Below are 21046 nucleotides of genomic sequence, written 5' to 3' on the forward strand. Positions count from 1 at the left end.
AGATGACATTAGTTGTAAATGGTATGATTTCCCTTGACTCTGAAAACAGGATTTGGTCTCTCAAACATTAGCCAGTCTGCCTAGTAAAATGCTCAGTTGTATAATGTCTTTAACACAAAAAGCAAAATATATGCAAGAGCCACCAGGTGTCAGGGCCCTGATAATGGCATAGCTACATTATTGAAATCACTGTCTGCCTGACTAATTTTATTTTCACTTTTGCCACATATCTGAGTTTTTAAGTAGCTGGTTGTGGTGGATGGGTTTGTGTGTGTGTGTGCGGGGGTGGGTAGACTACAAAATGACTGGCACATTTCTCAGGAGAAATCTGGACAACATTTTAATATATGTTTCTCAGTGAGTAAGATGACAGTGTGGGCGGTGTTGGTACAGGAAATGCTCAGATTCGTTCTGAGTACTCTTGATATGACTGTGGGGCAGATTCTCAGTGCTGTGGAAATCCTTATTCATAATCTCAGAGGGTAGCCGTGCTGGTAGAATTGTCCCCAGTAGCATCTAAGAGACCAATAAGATTTTTTGGGGTATAAGCTTTTTAGAGTCAAAGGGAGTTTTGACTCAAAAGCTTATACCCCAAAAATCTTGTTGGTCTCTAAGATCCTTCTAGAGTCAAATTTCATTTATTGATAATCTGTTGATGATTATTCTAGCCTTCTAGCAACATTGAATGAATATTTGGGAAACAATTCTTCCCTAAACAGCCCCATCATTGAGCTTATATCAATTCATGCCATAATGTGTTTTGTGTGTCCAGATGGTGATGCTTGAGTATGCATTCATCTTTTTTTAGCATTCAACTTGCGAATCAATTCTGGTTGAAGATGAGGTGACAGATACTGAAGATAATGCAGAGGATGATTTAGGAGTTATGGATGATCAGCGGAGCATAATTCTTCATCTCATCTCACAACTCAAACTTGGAATGGACCTAACCAAGGTATGCAAATAATGTTTTCTTTTAAAATTACCTGGTGTTAAATTGTCAGCCTCTTCACAAGACCCTGCTATGATGATGTTGTGCTTTTATTTCTTTCAGGTCTTGTCTCATAAGGCATTTGATGCATTTACTAGTCAGACAGAAATGTTGTGTTTGAGAGAGGCTTTCGGGTATTGACTCGTGTAGATAGTATGAACAGTGTCGAACTGCTTTTATTTGAATTTACTGTACTGGTATCAAGAATTGGCTCTTTGATGCTTCCAACCTGTTCTTAGGCAGATCCCAAGAGCTGGCTAAATTAATGAATCGAGGACCCTGGCCTGTATCTCGGTATTGTCTACCATGATGTTTTCCTACCTCTGCACCTTTTCAAGAACAGCTGTTCCTATCTACCATCGGAAGAAAATTAATTCACAAATATAAATAGCAGTGTTGATTTTCTGTTTGATTCTGTGGAATCAGCGTTGCTTGTAAAGTCCAGGCTAACCACTGTAACACAGAGACCTATGTGTCTGGTTGAAATACCAATGTGACTGGCTGCTTTTCTAGCTGCTGAAAGGGAGTTTTCAGCACAACAGAATGGCAGTTACTACTTCAAACAGGGCAGAATCATCATATTGTGAGATTAGTAGGATCTTTCCCCCCATTACTTTTTATTAACCTTGACCCTTCCAATCTGGACTTTCTTGTGTAGGACTAGAGAACTGTTCATCATCTCCTGGGATAAGGGTTTACTTTCAGTGACTTTCAAACTTACATTCTTCTTGATCAACAGTCCATAGACTGGCAACTATAAATTCAGTTTAGATTAACATTGTACTCTCATGGACAGAGCTCCTTCCCTTCCCTGGTTAGCCCAGTTCAACATGGTTCCTTCCCCCTAGTTCTCTACATGTTGCTTAGAAGGTTTTCTTTATTTAGAAAATTAATATGATGCCTGTCCAGAGACCTCAACCTTCCAGGTACAATCGGGAGCCTGGTCCTTGAAACTCACTCTAATTATTTGAAAAAAAGATGTTAGCCAGATTTGGATATGGTACTCCAGCCATATTGCTAATTGTCATGCTGGCAAAATACGGTTAATATCCGTTGTGCTGAACATTGTAGGAGCACTGCAAAAATCTCTTCTTATATTGGTCTGTTACGGTCAGCGTTTATCATTTTCCTGAACATAGGAAGGTCAGAAAGCCATTGATTTTGTTTGGTGCGGTAACCTAATATACTGATGTTGTTCAGAATGCTTTCCTGAATAATGCATAAAGAGAAATGGCTTCTGGGTCTGACCTCACAAAGTGGATGAATATAAAGGACAGTGAGAGAAAAGGCAATGGTGAAATGTGTATTTTCCTTTGAATTAAATGCATTAACGAGCAGATTTAATAGAATACTATGAAATATGTATTTGCATGTTTGAGAGAGCATTGTGGAGAACTTTTTCAATCAGAACGGGTTATCTGATGCTGGTAAAAGGAACGAAACTGTGTTTTGCAATGGCAGTTAGTTAGCTTTGACAGCTTAAACACAACCTCCCTCTTCAGAAGTGGTTTACATCTGAATACGAGTTGCTTGGAGGAAAAACGGGGAGGTTCTGGCCGCTGTATTATCCTTGTTCCAGCAGGGCTGATCTCATGGTTTTACACTGCTATGGAAAAAACAGTCACTTTCCCACATTCCCCCTCCTATTTCCTTTTAGTGACCACTTGCTCTTCATTCAGTTGTATAGTAGTACATGTTGGTGTGTACTGGATCAGTTTTGATAGAATTGCCATATATGCTATCGAGTCCAACCTCCTGCTCAGTGTAGGAAATCAAAAGCTAGAGCGTTCCTGCTGCGTGGCTGTCCAGACTCTGCTTTTAAACCTCACTGAGGAAAATCCACCTTCCCGTTCAGCAAACCAGTTCCATTTTGGAGCAGCTCTTACTGTGAAGGACATTTCTCCTAAGGTTCCTTGAATGTCTACTCTCCTGTAAGCCCATTAGATCTAGTCTTGCCCTTTGTAGCTCCACAAAACAAGTTTTTGCCTTGTGACGGGCCTTCAGTGTTCCTTCTCCAGACTAAACGTATCCTGTCTGTTCAGCCTCTCCTCAAAGGATTTGCTTTCCAGACCCCAACCACCTTCGTTGCTCTCCTCTGAAACTGTTGCAGTATTTTGACATGCTGCTTAAAGTGTGGTTTCTAGAACTGGACACGCACTCCAACTTAGATCTGAGCAGTGCATAATAAAGGGGGTTGGACTAGATGACCCTGGTGGTCCCTTCCAAGTCTATGATTCTATGAAGATGGAAACCCATCTTTCTGAAATCACATTAGCCTCTTTTTGCAGCCCCGCCACACTGCTGACTCATGTTCAGGTGATTGGCTCCAGCCTTGAAATCCTTGTCACATGTGCTGCCTGCTGAGCCGTGTATCCCCCACCCTGTACTTAGGTATTGCCTAAATGCAAACCTTGGTATGTTTAGAAAATAGAGCCCTCCTTGAAGTTGTAGAGACGAGCTTATAGGCTGCTAAATTATTGAGATAGGTTGTCTGTCTACATGGCATGCAGATCAGTTGAACTAGAGTATGAGGCAGGCAATACTTTATGTAAGGAATGTCTCTTCAAAAGAAAACTCTGACCCCTCCCCAGTCTTTCATTCAGATTGGACTCAAGAGCGTCTGTTCCAGGTAGAGAGCTTGAATTCCATTCAGCTAGTTTCCCCACTTTTTTAAGGCTGCAAAAAGAGGGAGGAGTGTTTTGGTTCTGCATGTTTATGCAATGCCAGATGATAGTCAAGATTGCACGGGTGACAGATCTTTGTTGCCTTTTCCTCTGTTCTCTTTACCTTCTCTCTCCCCTGCCTCCAGAAGACAAAAAGGTGTTGCTTTCTTGCAGTTCGTTAACCTGTTAGAGATGTCTCCTGAGTTTGATTCCAGTCTTAAGGAATGTACCACCAAACAAGGAATGTACCACCAAAACTTTCCATTTTATTGAAAAGGAGCATTAGATTTCTTCCTAGGGCTACTCTTCAAAGTAAATATTATAATATGTGCAAAACAACAATATTATGGTGTCTTTAAAGACTCGTGGATGTATTGTGGGATAAACCTTTGTGAACCGGAGCCTAGTTGGCCAGAGACATGAAATCATCTAACAAAATGGGCTCTGGCTCATGGAATGTTATGCCACAATCAGTTCATTAGTCTTTAATGTGCCACATGACTCTTTGCTGTTTTGACTGCAATCAGACAAATGCAGCTACCCCTCTGGGTTTTACTGTGCATAGTTTTAAATGCTTTGAAAGCACAGGACATTTTTTAATTTGGAGCCAATAATAAGTGCTTTCTTTTGGGTGTCTTAGTGTCACCATTACTCCCGGAGAATGATCTGGACATGTCTTTATTTGCATATCTTTAATTTTAAGATTGCCAGTTAATAAGCTTTCAGGCTGTGCTCATGCATACCCTTCACAAAGCCTGATGAGTAAAGAAAGCTTAAAGCAATGCATGACACAGTCACAATCTAAATTGTGCATTGTGCATGTGGGAATTGAGGTGAATGCACAACTCACACGTGGATGTCACACAGATTGAGGACTCTGGACCCAACATATGTGTTCCATAATGCGTGAATCTGCTCTTTCTCTTCTCTAGCAAATATTATTTTAGAAGGGACTGATTCTCTCTTCTTCCCCCTTTCCCATGTCAGAAGTACAAGAAGCTATAATTATTAATTCAGAGTTGACAATGCCAATGAAAACAATTTGGACGTAGCATATAGATTCAACAGTTTGGTTAACATCCAGGAAAAATGTTAGCAGACTTTAGTGCATTCCAGTTAGTTAGTCCAGCTCTTAACTATAGGACTAGAAGGCAATCGCTTAATGAGACTAGTGGGTTGCTGCTTAATCACCTTTGAGTGTTTTAGCCCATCTATCCAAGGTAAGGTTTGTTCTGATACAGGATAGCTTTAGTAACACTCAGGGTGTCCAGATCTCAGAGAAAATATTATTTCTCTGGGAACAAAACCATTAGTTTCTTGATCACAGGCTGAGAGGAGATGAGTTTATGGAGACAAATAGGCAGCATGGTGATGAGCATTTGCCCACCTGCCAGGAAGGAGCGCGATAAATGGCTATGTAGATATCCTGAGTTCAGCCATATTGCTTTTGGTACGTGCACCTTACTTTGATTGGAGAAAAGGTGCACGTGGGAATCCGCTCCCAATTTCACAGTAGTTAAAGTGAAACCTCCCAGTTGGGACAGAAAGGGTTAATAGCTCTGGGGACCTGTCAGAAGCACACAAGCCAGGATCTGGGGAACTGAGCAGTGGAGGGGCCTGTCTTGACCATCCTCTATTTTTCAAAGTTCTAGCATGTTTGCATTCGTGCCAGGGCAAGGGAATGCCAAGGTAACACTAGTGACTGTACAACTTAGTCTTGTAAGTTTTATTTTATTTTTCTTAGTTCAATAATACCCTGTAGTGTTTTGATATCATTTTCCAATGTCCTTGTGCTCTAGTGAACTGAGATTGTATTTGGGGTAAATAAGATCTTTTTTTAAAAAAGAAAAAAGATCAGACTGGTCAGAGAATCTCACCCAGTGTTCCTGACTGTTTATCCATGCAATAGACTAGAAACTCCTGAATGGGCTACAGACAGTTAACCTGGCCAGGAAGAAAGGTGTGTGCAAAGTAGGATACACGCAGGGACATAGCCCTTATCTGTGCCTAAAGCTGCAGGTAGAATAAGGAGGGGAAGGGCTTGGGTGATGGTGGCAGCAACCAAAGGAGAAAGCAGAAAGAGGGGGAGCTCAGGGAGAAAGCCATGGCCCTCTCTCACGCATTGCCTCTCAGGCAAAGACAACAGGAAGGAAGGGGAGGAGGGGAACTCTTTTACAGGGTTTAATCCACAAAAGCTTAAACTAGAATAAAAATGTGCTAAGTCTTTAAGGATCCGCAAGTCTCTTGTTTGAGTATTTAGAACTTAAGAAAGGCCATGCTGGATCAGACCAAGGTCCATCAAGTCTGTTCACACAGTGGTCAACCAGGTGCCTCTAGGAAGCCCACAAACAAGACGACTGCAGCAGCATCCTGCCTGTGTCCCACGGTACCTAATATAATAGGCATGTTTTTCTGAACCTGGAGAATTTATTTGCTCAACATAACACATGTTCCTATTTTATGTCTTTCAGGGTGTTGAGGTATCTAATCTTTTAGGTATATTTATCTATTTTTTTCCCAGGCAAAAATTAATTCCCCACACAGCTCACAGTAATTAAAATATGATCTAAAATGCTGCTGGCAGAGAAGGGCATCCTCTGTTGAGCTGAGTCCAAATTTGGGTTTCTGGCAGAAGCCTTCCCAATTGTCTCAGAGGTGACAGTTGCTAGCTGGACAAAGGGGGTTCTCAAGGGAGAGGGGGATTCTTTGGTTTGATTGATGGGCACATCACCCCTCCTGAAAGATGGCAGCTGGTAGGACCACCCCCCCTCTCTAGCCCAAAATGTAGAGCTGGCACTGCTACTTCTGCTCTTTGCAGGACCTCTTTAGTAAATTCAGTATTCACATAATTATGTCTTTTATACATTAGAATATTTTGCTCTCTAGTCTGAAAATTGTTATAGATGAAGATTAAAATGGAAAAACCATATGTGTATTGTGACAGCCCTTTCCTCCCATAATTTGCGAACCTTGTTACTGCTTTGCAGTCTACTGCATTTGGCTGCTACAGGAGAGATGCCGTTTTTATAATTCACTTCTTTAGACATAAAATCCTTCTTTAGGTAATCTGAATGCTGGTGCCTGCTATCTCATGGTCTTTTCTTTATTTGCTTTAATTAAAATTGCAATTGCAACCTGCGTGAACATTTTGATCAGAGCTCAGCTGAAGGAAGCTTAATGGCATTTACCCCTGAAGGACTTGCTCATTATGTAAGCTCATTTGTTCTGCCTGTTGTGAATGGGTGGCTTTAGCGATCTGTTGGTTGTGGCTTCTGGGTACAGGCAGACTTGATGTAGTTTCCCCTATAAATCAACGTTAATACTTAGTGTTGCATAGGTGTTAGAGAGGCATGTTGCTGAGCTGATTTTGTTGCGTTGGCAGTTCTCCCAATAGACCATTACTGAGTAGAGGGGGACAATTCTGCACTGGATTTGCATACAGCTGCTGTGAAAGCTTTGGCTGGCTCGTGCAGATCCTCATTATTTAGCCTTTTCAATATAAAAATTATATTAAGCTAATATTAGATATTGTTGGCTGTTTTTAAAAAATATATCTTGCAACAAATGGTGAGTCAAGGCAGCTTATGAAGTCTGTAATCACCGGCACAATGAATTTAAGTTACTGTTACTGGCCATTAAGTGAGAGAATCATAGAGTTGGAAGGGGTGTCATGGTGCCGAGTTGTTTCTGTTGCCCCAGAAGGTTGGACCAGAACCAACGGGTTGAAATTAAATCAAAAGAGTTTCCGTCTAGACATTAGGAAGAATTTTCTAACAGTTAGAGCAGTTCCTCAGTGGAACAGGCTTCCTCAGGAGGTGGTAAGCTCTCCTTCCCAGGAGGTTTTTAAGCAGAGGCTAGATGGCCATCTGTCAGCAATGCTGATTCTATGGCAGTTCATGAGACGGAGGCAGTTCATGAGAGGGAGGGCATCTTAGCCATCTTTTGGGCATGGAGTAGGGGGTCACTGGGGGAGTGTGGGGGAGGTAGTTGTGAATGTCCTGCATTGTGCAGGGGGTTGGACTAGATGACCCTGGTGGTCCCTTCCAACTCTATGATTCTAGAACCAATATGGCAAACCACGTCATTAGCCATGCGCATACTATTGGGTTGGCACATCATTCAAGATCATTCTTGGGCACAATTCTAGAACTGCTTATTATGCTGTTTTTAAATCTGAGGAAAACCATATTTTGGAACAGCCCCGCCAGATCTCAGAATGCCTGTCTACTTGAGGCTATAGATAGATTTTCTTTTTCTCAGTGATTGCATAGCCAGACTGAACTGTGCATTGTAGGCAAGATGGCCACTGGAAGAAGATTGTTTGTGACTAAATGTACGTATAATGCAAAAAGGGATTTAGGTTGCAGGGCAGCACACTCCTTTCCCTCTTGTGCCCTAATATAATAACTTTACTGTGCACCATATTAAAATTTATATATTTGTAATTTTAGTATTTTCTAGCTCAACCTTTTCAGTTTGGAATCAACATTTTGGTTGAGTTTAATCCCCCCCCCCTTTTGTTGTTGTTCAACATTTATTAAGTGCCCTCCCATAAATGAAGGATGGTGATCTCTTGCATTCGCCAGAGTGAGTTGATCAGGGACACAGAGGTGTACTTGGCCATACAGCTCCTTTGCACCCAGACTGACAATGAGCCACCTTTTGGCACCACCTTCTAGTCATTTCGGCAAATAAAGCGTACCTGAGCATAGCTAGAAACATTGTATACCAAACCTGGAGAGTGAACATGGATTAGCGCAGTCCTGCAACCTTTGGAAAGTGTTTTTCTTTTTCTCATGAGTCAAGCTATTGGAGCCAAGTGAAATTTCCTTGGCAGCTAGCAAACTTTGTGCCATGCGTCGAATTGGCAGCCGGAGAGCAGAACTCAATTGACTTGACTAGAACTGCTGTGGCGCTGTCTGCAGACAATGAATATTGTCCTTGAACAAGTGGTCCACATTCACTCAGCAGAGAGAGACATAATGAAAGAGCCCATGCCATTTGAATAGCCTGCCCTTGTTACTATTGAGGACTACAGCGAAATAGAGAACAGCTTGTGCAATTGACCAAGGCCTTTATTTGTTGATTCGTGCTATAAATCTGGAGTAGGTGCTTTTGGGTAGTAGGAGAAAGGAGGCTGATTCTGGCTCAGTCAGTTCCGCAGCTGCCTTACGGGTTTGTGAGTGTGTTTGGCCGATGCACCTGAATGTCAGGCCTTTGCGTTTTAGCTGGAGTAAAGGCTCTTGACATGAGTTAGGCCAGGTTCTGGCTACACGTCAAGTCCTTGGTTCTCATGCCTGTGAACCTCTGTGTACAGTTTCGCTCATCCTGTTTTCTGCAGCTGCGGTAATGCTTAGTCTGACTTCCTGGGAAATGCTTATCTCGGGGTTGCCTAGCAATGTTTACCTTTTCAGTCCGTAGTATCTTAAGCATGTAACTTGCCTGTGTGCAGACATTACCAGCCTTACCTACCTGAGGGTAGTCAGTTCTTTAATCTGTCTTTTGCTCCTAATAAAGTCTTACTGCTTCAGATCTACCTGTCTGGATGAGATTGCTTATGGGATGCTAGGGACAGACGCCTGATCCTGACACTGAAAACTGGCATTTTTGCCCTTTTGTTTTCCATACAGGTCGTCCTTCCGACATTTATTCTGGAGAAGAGGTCCCTGTTGGAGATGTATGCCAACTTCCTGGCTCACCCAGACCTGTTTTTGTCGATTGCAGCAGGGACCACGCCCGAGGACAGAATCATTAACTTTGTGGAGTATTACTTAACAGCCTTTCACGAGGGCCGCAAAGGAGCTGTTGCCAAGAAGCCCTACAACCCAATCATTGGAGAAACTTTCCATTGCTCTTGGGATGTGCCTAAAGACAAAGTGAAACAATCCATAACTAATAGTGCCTCAGCAACTCCCAAGGGCCAGAAAAAGGGGGTTGGTCAGGATCCGTCCACGTGCTACAAGCTGAGGTTTGTAGCTGAACAGGTGTCCCATCACCCACCAGTATCTTGCTTTTACTGCGAGTGCAAGGAGAAGAAGGTGTGTGCGAATGTTCATGTGTGGACCAAAAGCAAGTTCATGGGGATGTCTATAGGTGTTTCTATGGTAGGTGAAGGTAAGACACACAACCAAAAATATTACATTTCATAGCATGCTTGCCCAGCAGAAGTTAAGACAGCTTTGCAGATAAGTACCAAAATATTTTTTTTACCGGTCCACTGAAAGAAACATTTACTGGTTTGCTGCACACCCGGCAGTCTCTCGCTATATAGCTGTGCACAGTGTGTGTGTGTGTGTGTGTGGGGGTAGCATAGAGTCCATGATCCTGTCTTCGGCTCATTCACATAGCAGCAACCCATGGTTTATCATATTGTCTGACAAGAGCCAATCAATAATGCAAGTGGGTTCGGCTAGATATTTCTGGGAGAACAGTGTCCTGAAATTTGAGTTGTGAATTAGTTTTATAGGGAAGTAATCTTTTATTTGGTTTTTTTTTAATAGAATCTTAGCTTTCCTTCCTAGAAGATAACCATCCTAAACAGAGAGGCTGTAAAAGCTGCCCAAAAATGTGACCTAAATACCTAACAGAAGACACACTATCAAATTTCTGACGGTTACTTGTGTGTTACTTTGACCAGTCTGCTGATTTACCCTCCCCCCCACCCCCAAACAACAGCAGTGCTGTTTCAGGAACAAAGAGAAGGGCCACTTGGGCAAATGCACCCACCCTTTTAACCTTTTCTCTTTTATTCTTTACCTTTTCTGTTCTGTGCCAAAAACAGAGCTGCTCTGCTCTGCCTGTAAATTCCTAATATCCAAACTCTGGTGACCTGGGAGTTTTGTTGCGCACTGCATGTTCTTCTTGGCCAGTTCAAGGCTGAATGTGTTTGACTTGCTGATGCCTGGTAAGCTTCTTGCAGATAGAGAGCTTAATGCAAGGGTACACTGACTGGCTACTGGGATGCGAGATAGGGAAAGAGTAAGTGGCTATATAGCTACGAGAGGTAGGTACTATTTTGGCTTACTCATGCCAAAGCAGGACTGCAGCTGAACGTCAAGAAGACAGAAGTAATGACTACAGGAGACTTACTCAACTTTAAGGTTGACAATGAAAATTGAAATTGTTCAAGACTTTCTATTCCTTGGCTCCATCACCAACCAAAAGGGAGACTGCAGCCAAGAAATCAGAAGGAGATTGAGACTGGGAAGGGCAGCCATGAAGGAGCTAGAAAAGATTCTTAAGTGTAACGATGTGTCACTGGCCACCAAGATTAAGTTAATTCATGCCATCGTATTCCCTATTACTACATATGGGTGTGAAAGCTGGACAGTGAAGAAAGCGGATAGGAAGAAAGTAGATTCCTTTGAAATGTGGTGTTGGAGGAGAGTGTTACGGATACCATGGACTGCCAAAAATACAAATCAGTGGGTTGTAGATCAAAACAAGCCTAAACTGACCCTAGAAGCTAAAATGACTAAACTGAGGCTATCGTACTTTGGTCACATTATGAGAAGACAAGAGTCACTGGAAAAGACAATCATGCTAGGAAAAGCTGAAGGCAACAGGGAAAGAGGAAGACCCAACAAGAGATGGATTGACTCTATAAAGGAAGCCACGGCCGTTAAAGATTGGACATTTGGGGGGACATTGATTCATAGGGTTGACATGAGTCAGAAGCAACTTGATGGCACTTAACACACACACACACACACACACCCCTCCCTGGCAGCCTAGCAGAGGCTTTGACAAGATGAAGGTCTGCTATAGCTTCAGTCATTCAACAAAGAAGTGAACGAAAGGGGAGCTGCTACTCACCTAGAAGGCAATGGAATAAGACTGAAATACAAATGCTCAGTGAGATAAACTAGAACAGTTTTTTTCAGACTGAGTTCCAGGACCCTTGGGTCTGTGAGGGAACTCCAGTCAGTCCTCGAGACCTCTTGTAAGGACAAAGGCCGAGCCTCAATCATGCCTGTTCATCTAATGGGAGAACTGTCTCTCACAGGTGAAGTCCCTTCTAAGGAAGGGATGGGATTGATCATAACTTAGGCCACCGCCATTTGAGTTGTGGCCCTCTGAAATCAGTTACTGATGATATGCAGCCCATGTGTGCTTGTGTGCCACAGGAGTGATGTTCATTTGTATTATGCATAATAATAAATACAATGCATGGCTTCTTGTGTAATTTATAAAGCTTGTGTATTCATTAAAAGCCAAGGATTCCATGCTAAGAGAGTGACTATAGACGGTATAAAATGTTTGTATTACCTAAATTAAGAGACACATTATGCAACTTTAAAAAAAGAAAGAAACACCCCAAACACTTTCCTTCCCTGGCATACAGACAGCAAAGCAAATGGCTCCTTACCTTAATTGGCCCTTCTCAATTAGAAAAGCACTCCCTAGTTGCAGTGGTTAGTGTTTTCTTATTCTTTCATCTGAGATGAAATAATAACCCAGAAGCCTGTTTGATTCATTTAGCAGTAACTTGTTTTGAATGCTGGGTCTTCTTATTCAGAGCTTGACCCTTTGCTGAGATGCAGGGCTTTTTTGGGGTGCTTCTCCAGGCTTGTTCTGGAGGAGGCATTCCTACAGAGGTGAGGGTATAACCTATCTGTTGTGTTGTCTTCCCTAGCAGTTCTGAGACTGAGATCTGTGCCATCACCCTCACATAAAAGCCAATATAGGCAGTAATGTTTTTGGCAGTGTTGGCATCTCTACCCCAAACCACAGGGATCTGTCTGCTACAGTATTACTTCCCTTTGAAACCTTAAGCCAAGTGTGTATGTGTTGAGCGTCTGGGTGCTTAATCTGTTTAAAAATGGGCAAGAAATGTTCCCATTGACTAGTCCCTGACAATAATTGGACTGCTAGCTGCAGCTTCTGGGTTGCCTTCAAGGGCATCCCAATGTAGAGTGCGTTACAGTAATCCAGCTGCGAGATTACAAAGAATGGATCAGTGTAGCCAGATCGGCTAAGTGCAAGGAAGGAGAGGGCTAGCTCAGTAGATGCAGATGATAGAAAGCACTGTGGGCCACGGCACCAACCTACTTTTGAAATAGCTCGGCTGAGCATCCCCAGGCTGTATGGAGGAGAGGACTGAGGGGGCAGTTTCATGTACTAACTTTCATGGGCAACTTACATGCATGCCCATGCTCCCACATTGCTGGTCGGTGTACCAGTATGTCTAACTATTGACTCCTTAAATCCCGGGAGTGGTAGTATCTCCCATCAGTGGAAGTTGATTCTATGAGAGCTTCAAAACTGTATCTGAATGTGCTTCATGTTTTAGGTATTATATAAGTATAAACCAAATGCTAACTAAAGTTGTTAATCAGTGACTCTCATGTGATGCTAGGATTCCATCACAAGGTTATGCATATCATTGTGGGTGCTGCTTTGCAGATTTTCTGAAAATCAATGTAGCTGCTGTGTGTTATAGTCACGTGACTGATTCTTGCAGAACTGGGAGCCGTGCGGTTAAAAACCAGTTGCGTAAAGATTCTCTTCTCCTGGAAACTGCTTAGAGCTGCAGATCACTCCCGACCATTCTTGGTAGACAATCAAAGTGAAGTTTTAATCCTGACTTCTTAGCACTCCACCTCGAAAATAAACATAACTTGCCACCGAGAGGAGTATTCCACCAAATGCTTCGCCCCAGTATCATAGCTGTCTATCCTTCCAAAAATGTGACCCAACCATTGACCTTCACAACTGTAAAAGTTCTTCTCTTTTGAATTATGCTCACAGTTTGCGTTGTCATTCTTGCAATGTGATTATAATTGGAATTTCACCATTTTGCTTTTCCACTTCTTTCCCCTCCTCTCCGTAGGTATTCTCTATCTACTGGAACATGGGGAGGAATATGTATTTACGCTGCCTAGTGCCTATGCACGCTCTATACTTACCATTCCTTGGGTGGAGCTGGGAGGTAAAGTCAACATTCACTGTGCCAAGAGTGGCTACTCGGCTACTGTCACATTCCATACCAAGCCTTTCTATGGAGGAAAAGTACACAGGTACTGAAAAGTGTATTTGGCTTGCATTTCAGTTGTTTTGTTAGTGGTTCATGAACACATGAAGCTGCCTTCATGTGTACTGTGGTTCACGAACACATGAGAGCCAGTGTGGTGTAGTGGTTAAGAGCGGTGGTTTGGAGCAGTGGACTCTGATCTGGAGAACCGAGTTTGATTCCCCACTCCTCCACATGAGCGGTGGAGGCTAACCTGGTGAACTGGATTTGTTTCCCCCACTCCTCCACACGAAGCCGGCTGGGTGACCTTGAGCTAGTCACACTCTCTCAGCCCCACCTACCTCACAGGGTGCCTGTTGTGGGGAGGGAAGGCGATTGTAAGCCGGTTTGAGTCTCCCTTAAGTGGTAGAGAAAGTCGGCATATAAAAAACCCAGCTCGTGTTCTCTCTTCTACTGAATCAGACCCTTGGTCCATCAAAGTCAGTATTGTAAACTCTGACCGGCAGGGGCTCTCCAGGGTCTCAGGCAGGGGGTCTTTCACATCACCTACCTGCCTATTCCCTTTAACCAGAGATGCCAGGGATTGAACCCGGGACCTTCTGCATGCCAAGCAGATGCTCTACCACTGAGCCATGGCCTCTCCCCCAGGTGCCTATTTAGTTCTGTGTCTGATAGTTGTCAATTTTATACATTATTGTGACAAAATGTGCTACAATGGGCTTTGCCCCACTTGATTTCATGACTGCGATGGAGCTCACTGATGTTTCCATTTCATAAACGGGGTGGAAGAGATGCAACTGGCCAAAGGTAACTCTGTGAGTGAAGCAAGACAGAACTTTGAATTCAGGTTCAAGTCCGATGCTGTTATTCATTAGGCCGTATTAGATTAGTGTGGTGTATGTTAAATTGTAATTTTGGGCACAAACCACTTGCAAGTCCTGTTATGTAATAGTAATTGGAACAAATGGGAGCTGTGCAAGTTCAGTGTGGTTTCAGTAGAGCGTGCAGAACAACTTCCTGGCAGATTGTGCCCTGTTGCTTAAATATGCACATCTTAATTGTCAGTGCCACAAGTCTAACTGGTATGGTATGGATGGTTGCTTCTTCTTCAGCGTGGTGTAGTGGTTAAGAGTGGAGGACTCTAATCTGGAGAACTGGGTTTGATTCCCCACTCCACATCAGTGGCAGACTCTGATCTGGTGAACTGGGTTGGTTTCTCCACTCCTACGCATGACGTCAGCTGGGTGACCTTTGGCCAGTCACAGTTCTCTCAGAACTCTCTCAGCCCTACCTACCTCACAAGGTGCCTGTTGTGGGGAGGGGAAGGGAAGGGGATTGTAAACCGGTTTGAGACTCCTTAAAAGGTAGAGAAAATCGGCATATAAAACCCAACTCCTCTTCTTCTTCTTTTTTGTAATCATATGTTGAGATGATGTGATTATAGGAGGAAACAAATTTATGCAGCTAGTTAACCAGAATGTTCTGAACACAGTACCACAGATGTTTTCCATTTTAGAAGTGTATCTAATTAGAAAAAAAAAACTTCCTTGCATGAAAACCAAATTGTAAACTGGCCTTCCTCTCTTGAGTTTAACTGTGGTGGAAATATTTACATTGTTTGGAGGTTACTGCTTGTATCAGTCTGTGTTAACAGATTTGTTGTCATCTGAATAAGGGTCACAGCAGAGGTGAAGCATAATCCCACCAATACCATTGTATGTAAGGCACAAGGGGAGTGGAATGGCTCGCTAGAATTTATATACAGCAATGGAGAAACCAAAATAATCGACACCGCCAAGCTACCCGTTATCCGCAAGAAGATTAGACCAACAGCTAAACAAGGTCCGTTTGAATCGAGGTGAGGATTGTGTTTTTTATTTTTATTTTTGAAAATCCCTGCTTGACCCCCCACCCCTTATTAGTCACTGTTGACAGCAGTTGATGGGTATCCCAAAAGCAGTTTGGTATGAGATGCAACTCTGTTGTTCGTTCTGCAAGCATCTTTGGTTAGATGTACACCAACCCTAAAGTCACCTTTTGAATCATGGGCATTAGCTGAGATCCAAAGAGCTGCATTAGAGATGTCTAAGGGATTTGGAGTGCCTAGTGGGATTTTTTAAATTATAGACCTGCCATATCACGCACTGTTTTTGGAAGTCCCTTTCCAAAACAATTGTGAGTGGGATGCTCCTTGACAATCACAAGCCCTGAATCCCTTTGGTTACCTGGGATTTGGAGGGTGGCTGTTTGATCTTCACTACACTTCTTAAAACTGGTAACATAACCCAAGTAATTCATAGTTATTATTGATGTGAAATTTCACATAGCAAATCTGCTTAGACATTGAAAAAAGTACTTTTCTGCCATGCAGAGTGGGTTTTATTTTTACTGAAGTACTGAACCTTTCTAGTGTTAAAGCCCAGACCAAGAAAACAAGAGAAAAATATACAAAGGCAACAAGATTCTGCCAAGGTGTCCTTCCTCCTGAACAAAGGTTCCTCCATTGTAATGGAGAAAGTGGCCAAATTCTTTCAGAGTGCCATAAAAGTGCGATATGACGAAACCCAGAGATGAATGCTGTTCTATAATTGCAGTGTAATTTGACCTTTTTTTGCAACATTTTTGTTATCTAACCCGTATATTTTTATGCCATTGAATTGATCTTTTACCCAATATTTATATTGGTTAACCTGTATGTTTTATGCCATTAAAGGTTTTGGTATTGGTCAAATACGAAGGCAATTCTAAAACCACATAATCATGTCAAATTGTCTGATGAGGTCCTACTTTCTGCTCTCAGTTGAGAGCTCTGTTAGCAACAGACTGTTGTAATTTTACACGTGTTAAAATTAAGAGCAAATCCTAGAATGCACATCAAAGTTTGATTGAAATGGAAAAATGGGAACTTGGCCAGATGCTGCCTTTCAGTTTGAGTGCAGTAGCACCTTAGCGACCAACAAGATTTTCGGGGTATATGCTTTCGAGGGTCAAATCTCCCTTCATCAGGTACAAGTAGGAATGGAGATCTGAGTCTTTATATGGCAGTCAGAAGGTGGGCGGGGTGTTGTTAAGAAGAAACTCAGGATGCAAAGGTACAATACATATTGTAATTGGCTTGATTAGAACAGCAGGGAAATGCAGAGTTAGAGCTATGACTTGGTAGACTTTTGCTCCAGGCCGTCACTGATGCTTGGGTTTCTGTTTTTTTTTGGTCTGGGCTTGTGGGAGTTGGATCTCATTTGTTGATCTGAGTAGGCCTAAAGGTTTGAATCATTACCATTCCACAAAAATGTTGGTCTGGATGCAAGGTGTTAAATTTCTCATTCTCTTGTTTTCATTGCATGGCTTGACCCTCTACACTAGGCATCTCTGGCAACATGTCACCAGTGCCCTGAAAGAAGGCAACATTGGTGTAGCGACGGAGCATAAACACCTCCTTGAAGAGAGGCAGAGAGCAGAGGAGAGGCAACGGGAAGCTAGCAATACACCGTGGAAACCAAAATATTTTATCAAAGAGGTAAGGGGAATGACATGAGGGGTCAAGACAGCAAACAACCATTCCTTATTTTTCTTTGCCATGGCAAGCCAACCCACTATCCTTAGGGATCCTTCTGATGTCTGTTTCAGAAGTGCTTCTGAACTTTTCTCTATCATTTTCTCCCATATTCTTCTTCTGTCACCAGATTGGGAATTATTATATTAGTAACATGCTTATTTTAAATCATGATGGATAGCTGTGCTTGTCTGTCCGTAGCAGTAGAAAGGAGCAGGAGTCCAGTAGCACCTTAAATTTCTGGCATGGTATGAGCTTTTGTGAGTCACAGCTCAGTTGTTCAGAGCTTTTGCCAGAAATTTTGTTATGCTTATTTTTAAAAAGTGTCTTGACACTGTCTGGTTTCTTATGTAGAATGGATAGGGCTCATTCTACTTACAAATGAAATGCTATAATCAAGGATATAGAAAGGCTTATGGCAGGGGTCGGCAAACCGCGGCTCGGAGCCGCATGCGGCTCTTTGGCCCGTTGCAGCTGCTATGCTCTCTTTGCTCTTTTTTTTTTTGCAGCTTCTCTTTTCGAACTTGGTTTGGAGCCCCTGCTCTCGTGCCCGCTCACGCCGGCAGCCGGGCTGTGGAGCCGGCGTGCCTGAGAGAGAGAGAGCGCGCAAGAGAGCAGGCGAGCGGGCGCTCTGACTCTTCCCCCTCCCCCACCGTGGAGAATGGCCGGGTCCCCCTTTCCCTCAATGGTTGGGAGGCTAAAGCCTCCCCTCCAGCCGCGCGATTGCTGGGCGGGCGGCTCGGCAGTTCCTGGCTCGCCCCGCCTGCCTATCAGCTGTGGGGCGGGGCGGGCTTCCTTTGGCGGCGCGTCCCTGGCAGTGGCGCTGGGCAGCGGCACCGACTCTGTTCCCCTGTTGTCTTCTGGGCCTGCGGGTCCCTATAGGGAATAGGCACACTTTGGAGCCAGCAGGGGCTTGTCTGGTAAGTGGAGGGTGGCAGGAAAGCCCTGGGGTGCGGGGTGGGGCCCCTGACCCAGGACACACGTAATGGTACAACTCGGGGTCGTCTGCTGAAGCTGGAGGGTGGGAGATTCAAAACTGATAAAAGGAAGTATTTCTTCACACAACGCGTGGTTAAATGGTAGGACTCCCTGCCCCAGGAGGTGGTGATGGCTGCCAACTTGGAGGGCTTTAAGAGGGGAGTGGACCTGTTCATGGAGGAAAGGGCTATCCATGGCTACTAATCAAAATGGATACTAGTCATGATGCATGCCTATTCTCTCCAGAATCAGAGGAGCAGGCCTATTATATCAGGTGCTATGGAACGCAGGCAGGACAATGATGCTGCAGTGGTCTTATTTGTGGGCTTCCTGGAGGCACCTGGTTGGCCACTGTGGGAACAGACTGCTGGACTTGAAGGGCCTTGGTCTGATCCAGCACGGCCTTTCTTATGTTCTCATGTGTTTACTGCATCTGTGAATCTAGCGAAAAATTTGCTATCATTGTTCACATTGTCTGTCAGTCATTGTCATGATTTCATTTTATGGATACCTTACTTACTTTTTTCCCTCCTCAGAGGCCATGTCTACCCACTGGCTTTCTTGGCGGTAGACCTGGACTCCGAGGAAGGGAAAAAGTCCCCCTTCAGAGGCCAGGTCTACCCATTGGCTTCTATGTGCCTCCGGAGGCCAGGTCTACTGCCAAGAAAGCCAATGGGTAGACCTGGCCTCCCAATGGGACTCAGGCGGAGGCCAGGTCTACCAATAGGCTTTTATGGCAGTAGACCAGGCCTCCAGACAGGGAGGGGGAAATGGCAGGGACTTACAATTTAATTTTTATCAATAAATAAGATCACTATTAAGTATGATATCAAGTTTTATTCAGTGTACCTATAGTTTAATTAAGACTTAAAACTTTAATTAAAGTTTATTAAGTTAATAAACAGTGTACCTACCTATAGGGTTAAAGTTTAAGAAATTTGGTTCTCAAAAGAAATCTCAATCGTTGTACTGTTGATATTTGGCTCTTTTGACTAATGAGTTCGCTGACCCCTAGCTTATGGGGTCAGTATATCTGAGGGATACTAAAATTTGGTGACTGGAGCAATGAACAGACAAGACGGATCCTTCTGCAAACTTGAAAAACATTCCAGATTTGCAGAAAAATTTGAAATCTTAAAAAAAATACATTGGGGGATTAACCCCCCACCCCACCCAAATAATAGAAGCATCTCTTTCTTTAAGAAATTAATGCCCTGAGTGGTCACTGCCAGGCAACCACACTTTATTGCCAGCCTTCAAGCCTTGGTTTCTGTCAGTAAAAGGAGAGGGAGGGGGCAGGGCTCTTTATAGGGCTGTTTTGGCCTTTGAGGGAGGACTCATCAGGGCCAGGGACAACACCAACTGGTGAGTGACTTGAAACCACCTGACTACCATGTCTCACCAAAGCCTGGCTGGTTGCTTACTACTGTTCAACAGCAGCCACCCCACCAAAGCCAGTGCAGTGCTGTGGTTACTGTTTCAGACCCAGGTTTGAATCCCCACTGTGCCAAGCTCATTGGGTAATCTTGGGCTAGTTACACATTTTCAGTTTACCTCACAGGGTTGCTGTGAGGATAAAATGGAGGAGAGGAGAATTAAGCAAGCTACCTAGGGTCCCTGTTGTGGAGGATCTCTGTTGTGGAGACAGGCAGGGTATAACGAAATAATAAATATAGCTGAAGATGAGGGGCAGATCAAAGGTAGGTTGGTTGATGGGTGGAAAGGCAAGTACCTTTTGCATGTTCACAGTACCTTCACTCTCATATAAATGGCTGCTATGAACCATGGTTGTTCTATACAAGCTTTGTAGAACACTTTGTAGAACACTTTTATCTTGTGTTGTGTGAGTAGCAAGCTGCATAGTAATAAAGAGATTTATTTGCAAAATTTCTCTAATTCTTCACAGGGTGATGGATGGCTATACTTTGATCCCCTCTGGAAGACCCATTGATAACGAACGCCTGGACTAAAGAAAAGCCTGTTTCCTAGAGGCATTAAACAGATGCACTATTTACATTTCAGGTGTGATTAAATCTTGCTATAAATTAAAAGCTGTGTACTGTGAATAATACAATTCCAAAACAGCTAAAAGCTCAAGTTTACTGAGGAACCATTTTGTGTGCATCTATAGATTTGCACACTTACTGTGTATTATGTAAAAGCCTATTTCACACACACACACACACACACACACACACACACACACATATTAAGGATCTGATCTTTTGCATTGAAGCCAATGCATACCACTTTGCTTGCAGGATCAGGTCCTGCATTGGGAATTAACACTTTTTAAATTACTAATTGACGTTTTCTATTTTTCACATTGCCAAAAATGTTTTGCACTTAGAACCACTTGACACTGATGGCCGTTTCATGGTCAAGCCTGTGACTTAAATGACTTGACACAAGAATGCTGATTCTCCTGGGGTATCTGTGTAAGAGCATGTTTTTCTTTGCGACGCACTTCTCAAGCAGTTGTTTCCTGGCATCTTGGAAGAAGATGGGAATATCTTAAGCATCCTTGTCCAGGTTCATCCCCCGTATCCTGTTCTCCCAAAGGCAGGTTCAGCACACTCCTTTGTTATTCTTTTGGTCCCTGGGCATCAGGATCTTTGGATGGTGCCAGAGGATGGACGTGCCAGAGACCTCTGAGGTACTGCGCTTTACAGACCATTAATTATCCTTTCGAGCACAAAGAAGCTCCTTTACTCCTCTGTTCTTTTTGGCAATGCCAACTGGTTAGATTTTTTTTTCCAATTTATAGAGAGTGTATGTCCAGCCTCTTAAGAAAATAAATTTAGCTGCTGTGACAAAAAGGCAAAAGGGCTTTGAAAAGTGAGAGAATCCTGCACCCTGCATAGTCTTCGGAGCAATAGTGCCTCCCC

At 43.3% G+C, this 21046-nt stretch overlaps 1 protein-coding gene across 1 annotated transcript in view; it reads left to right on the top strand.

Annotated features, from left to right (window-relative positions):
• OSBPL10 (oxysterol binding protein like 10) overlaps positions 1 to 20692 on the top strand; it is a 75510-nt gene extending 54818 nt beyond the window's left edge. The window contains exons 7-12 of the mRNA XM_056857074.1: positions 809 to 955; positions 9285 to 9768; positions 13487 to 13673; positions 15303 to 15485; positions 16991 to 17144; positions 20065 to 20692. Coding sequence (XP_056713052.1) covers positions 809 to 955; positions 9285 to 9768; positions 13487 to 13673; positions 15303 to 15485; positions 16991 to 17144; positions 20065 to 20109 — 1200 coding nt within the window. The 3' untranslated portion in view covers positions 20110 to 20692. The remainder of the gene's footprint in view (positions 1 to 808; positions 956 to 9284; positions 9769 to 13486; positions 13674 to 15302; positions 15486 to 16990; positions 17145 to 20064) is intronic.
• Positions 20693 to 21046: the final 354 nt, after the last annotated feature.

The sequence above is a fragment of the Euleptes europaea genome, chromosome 11 (assembly GCF_029931775.1).
Source record: "Euleptes europaea isolate rEulEur1 chromosome 11, rEulEur1.hap1, whole genome shotgun sequence".
Taxonomy (NCBI): Eukaryota; Metazoa; Chordata; class Lepidosauria; order Squamata; family Sphaerodactylidae; genus Euleptes; species Euleptes europaea.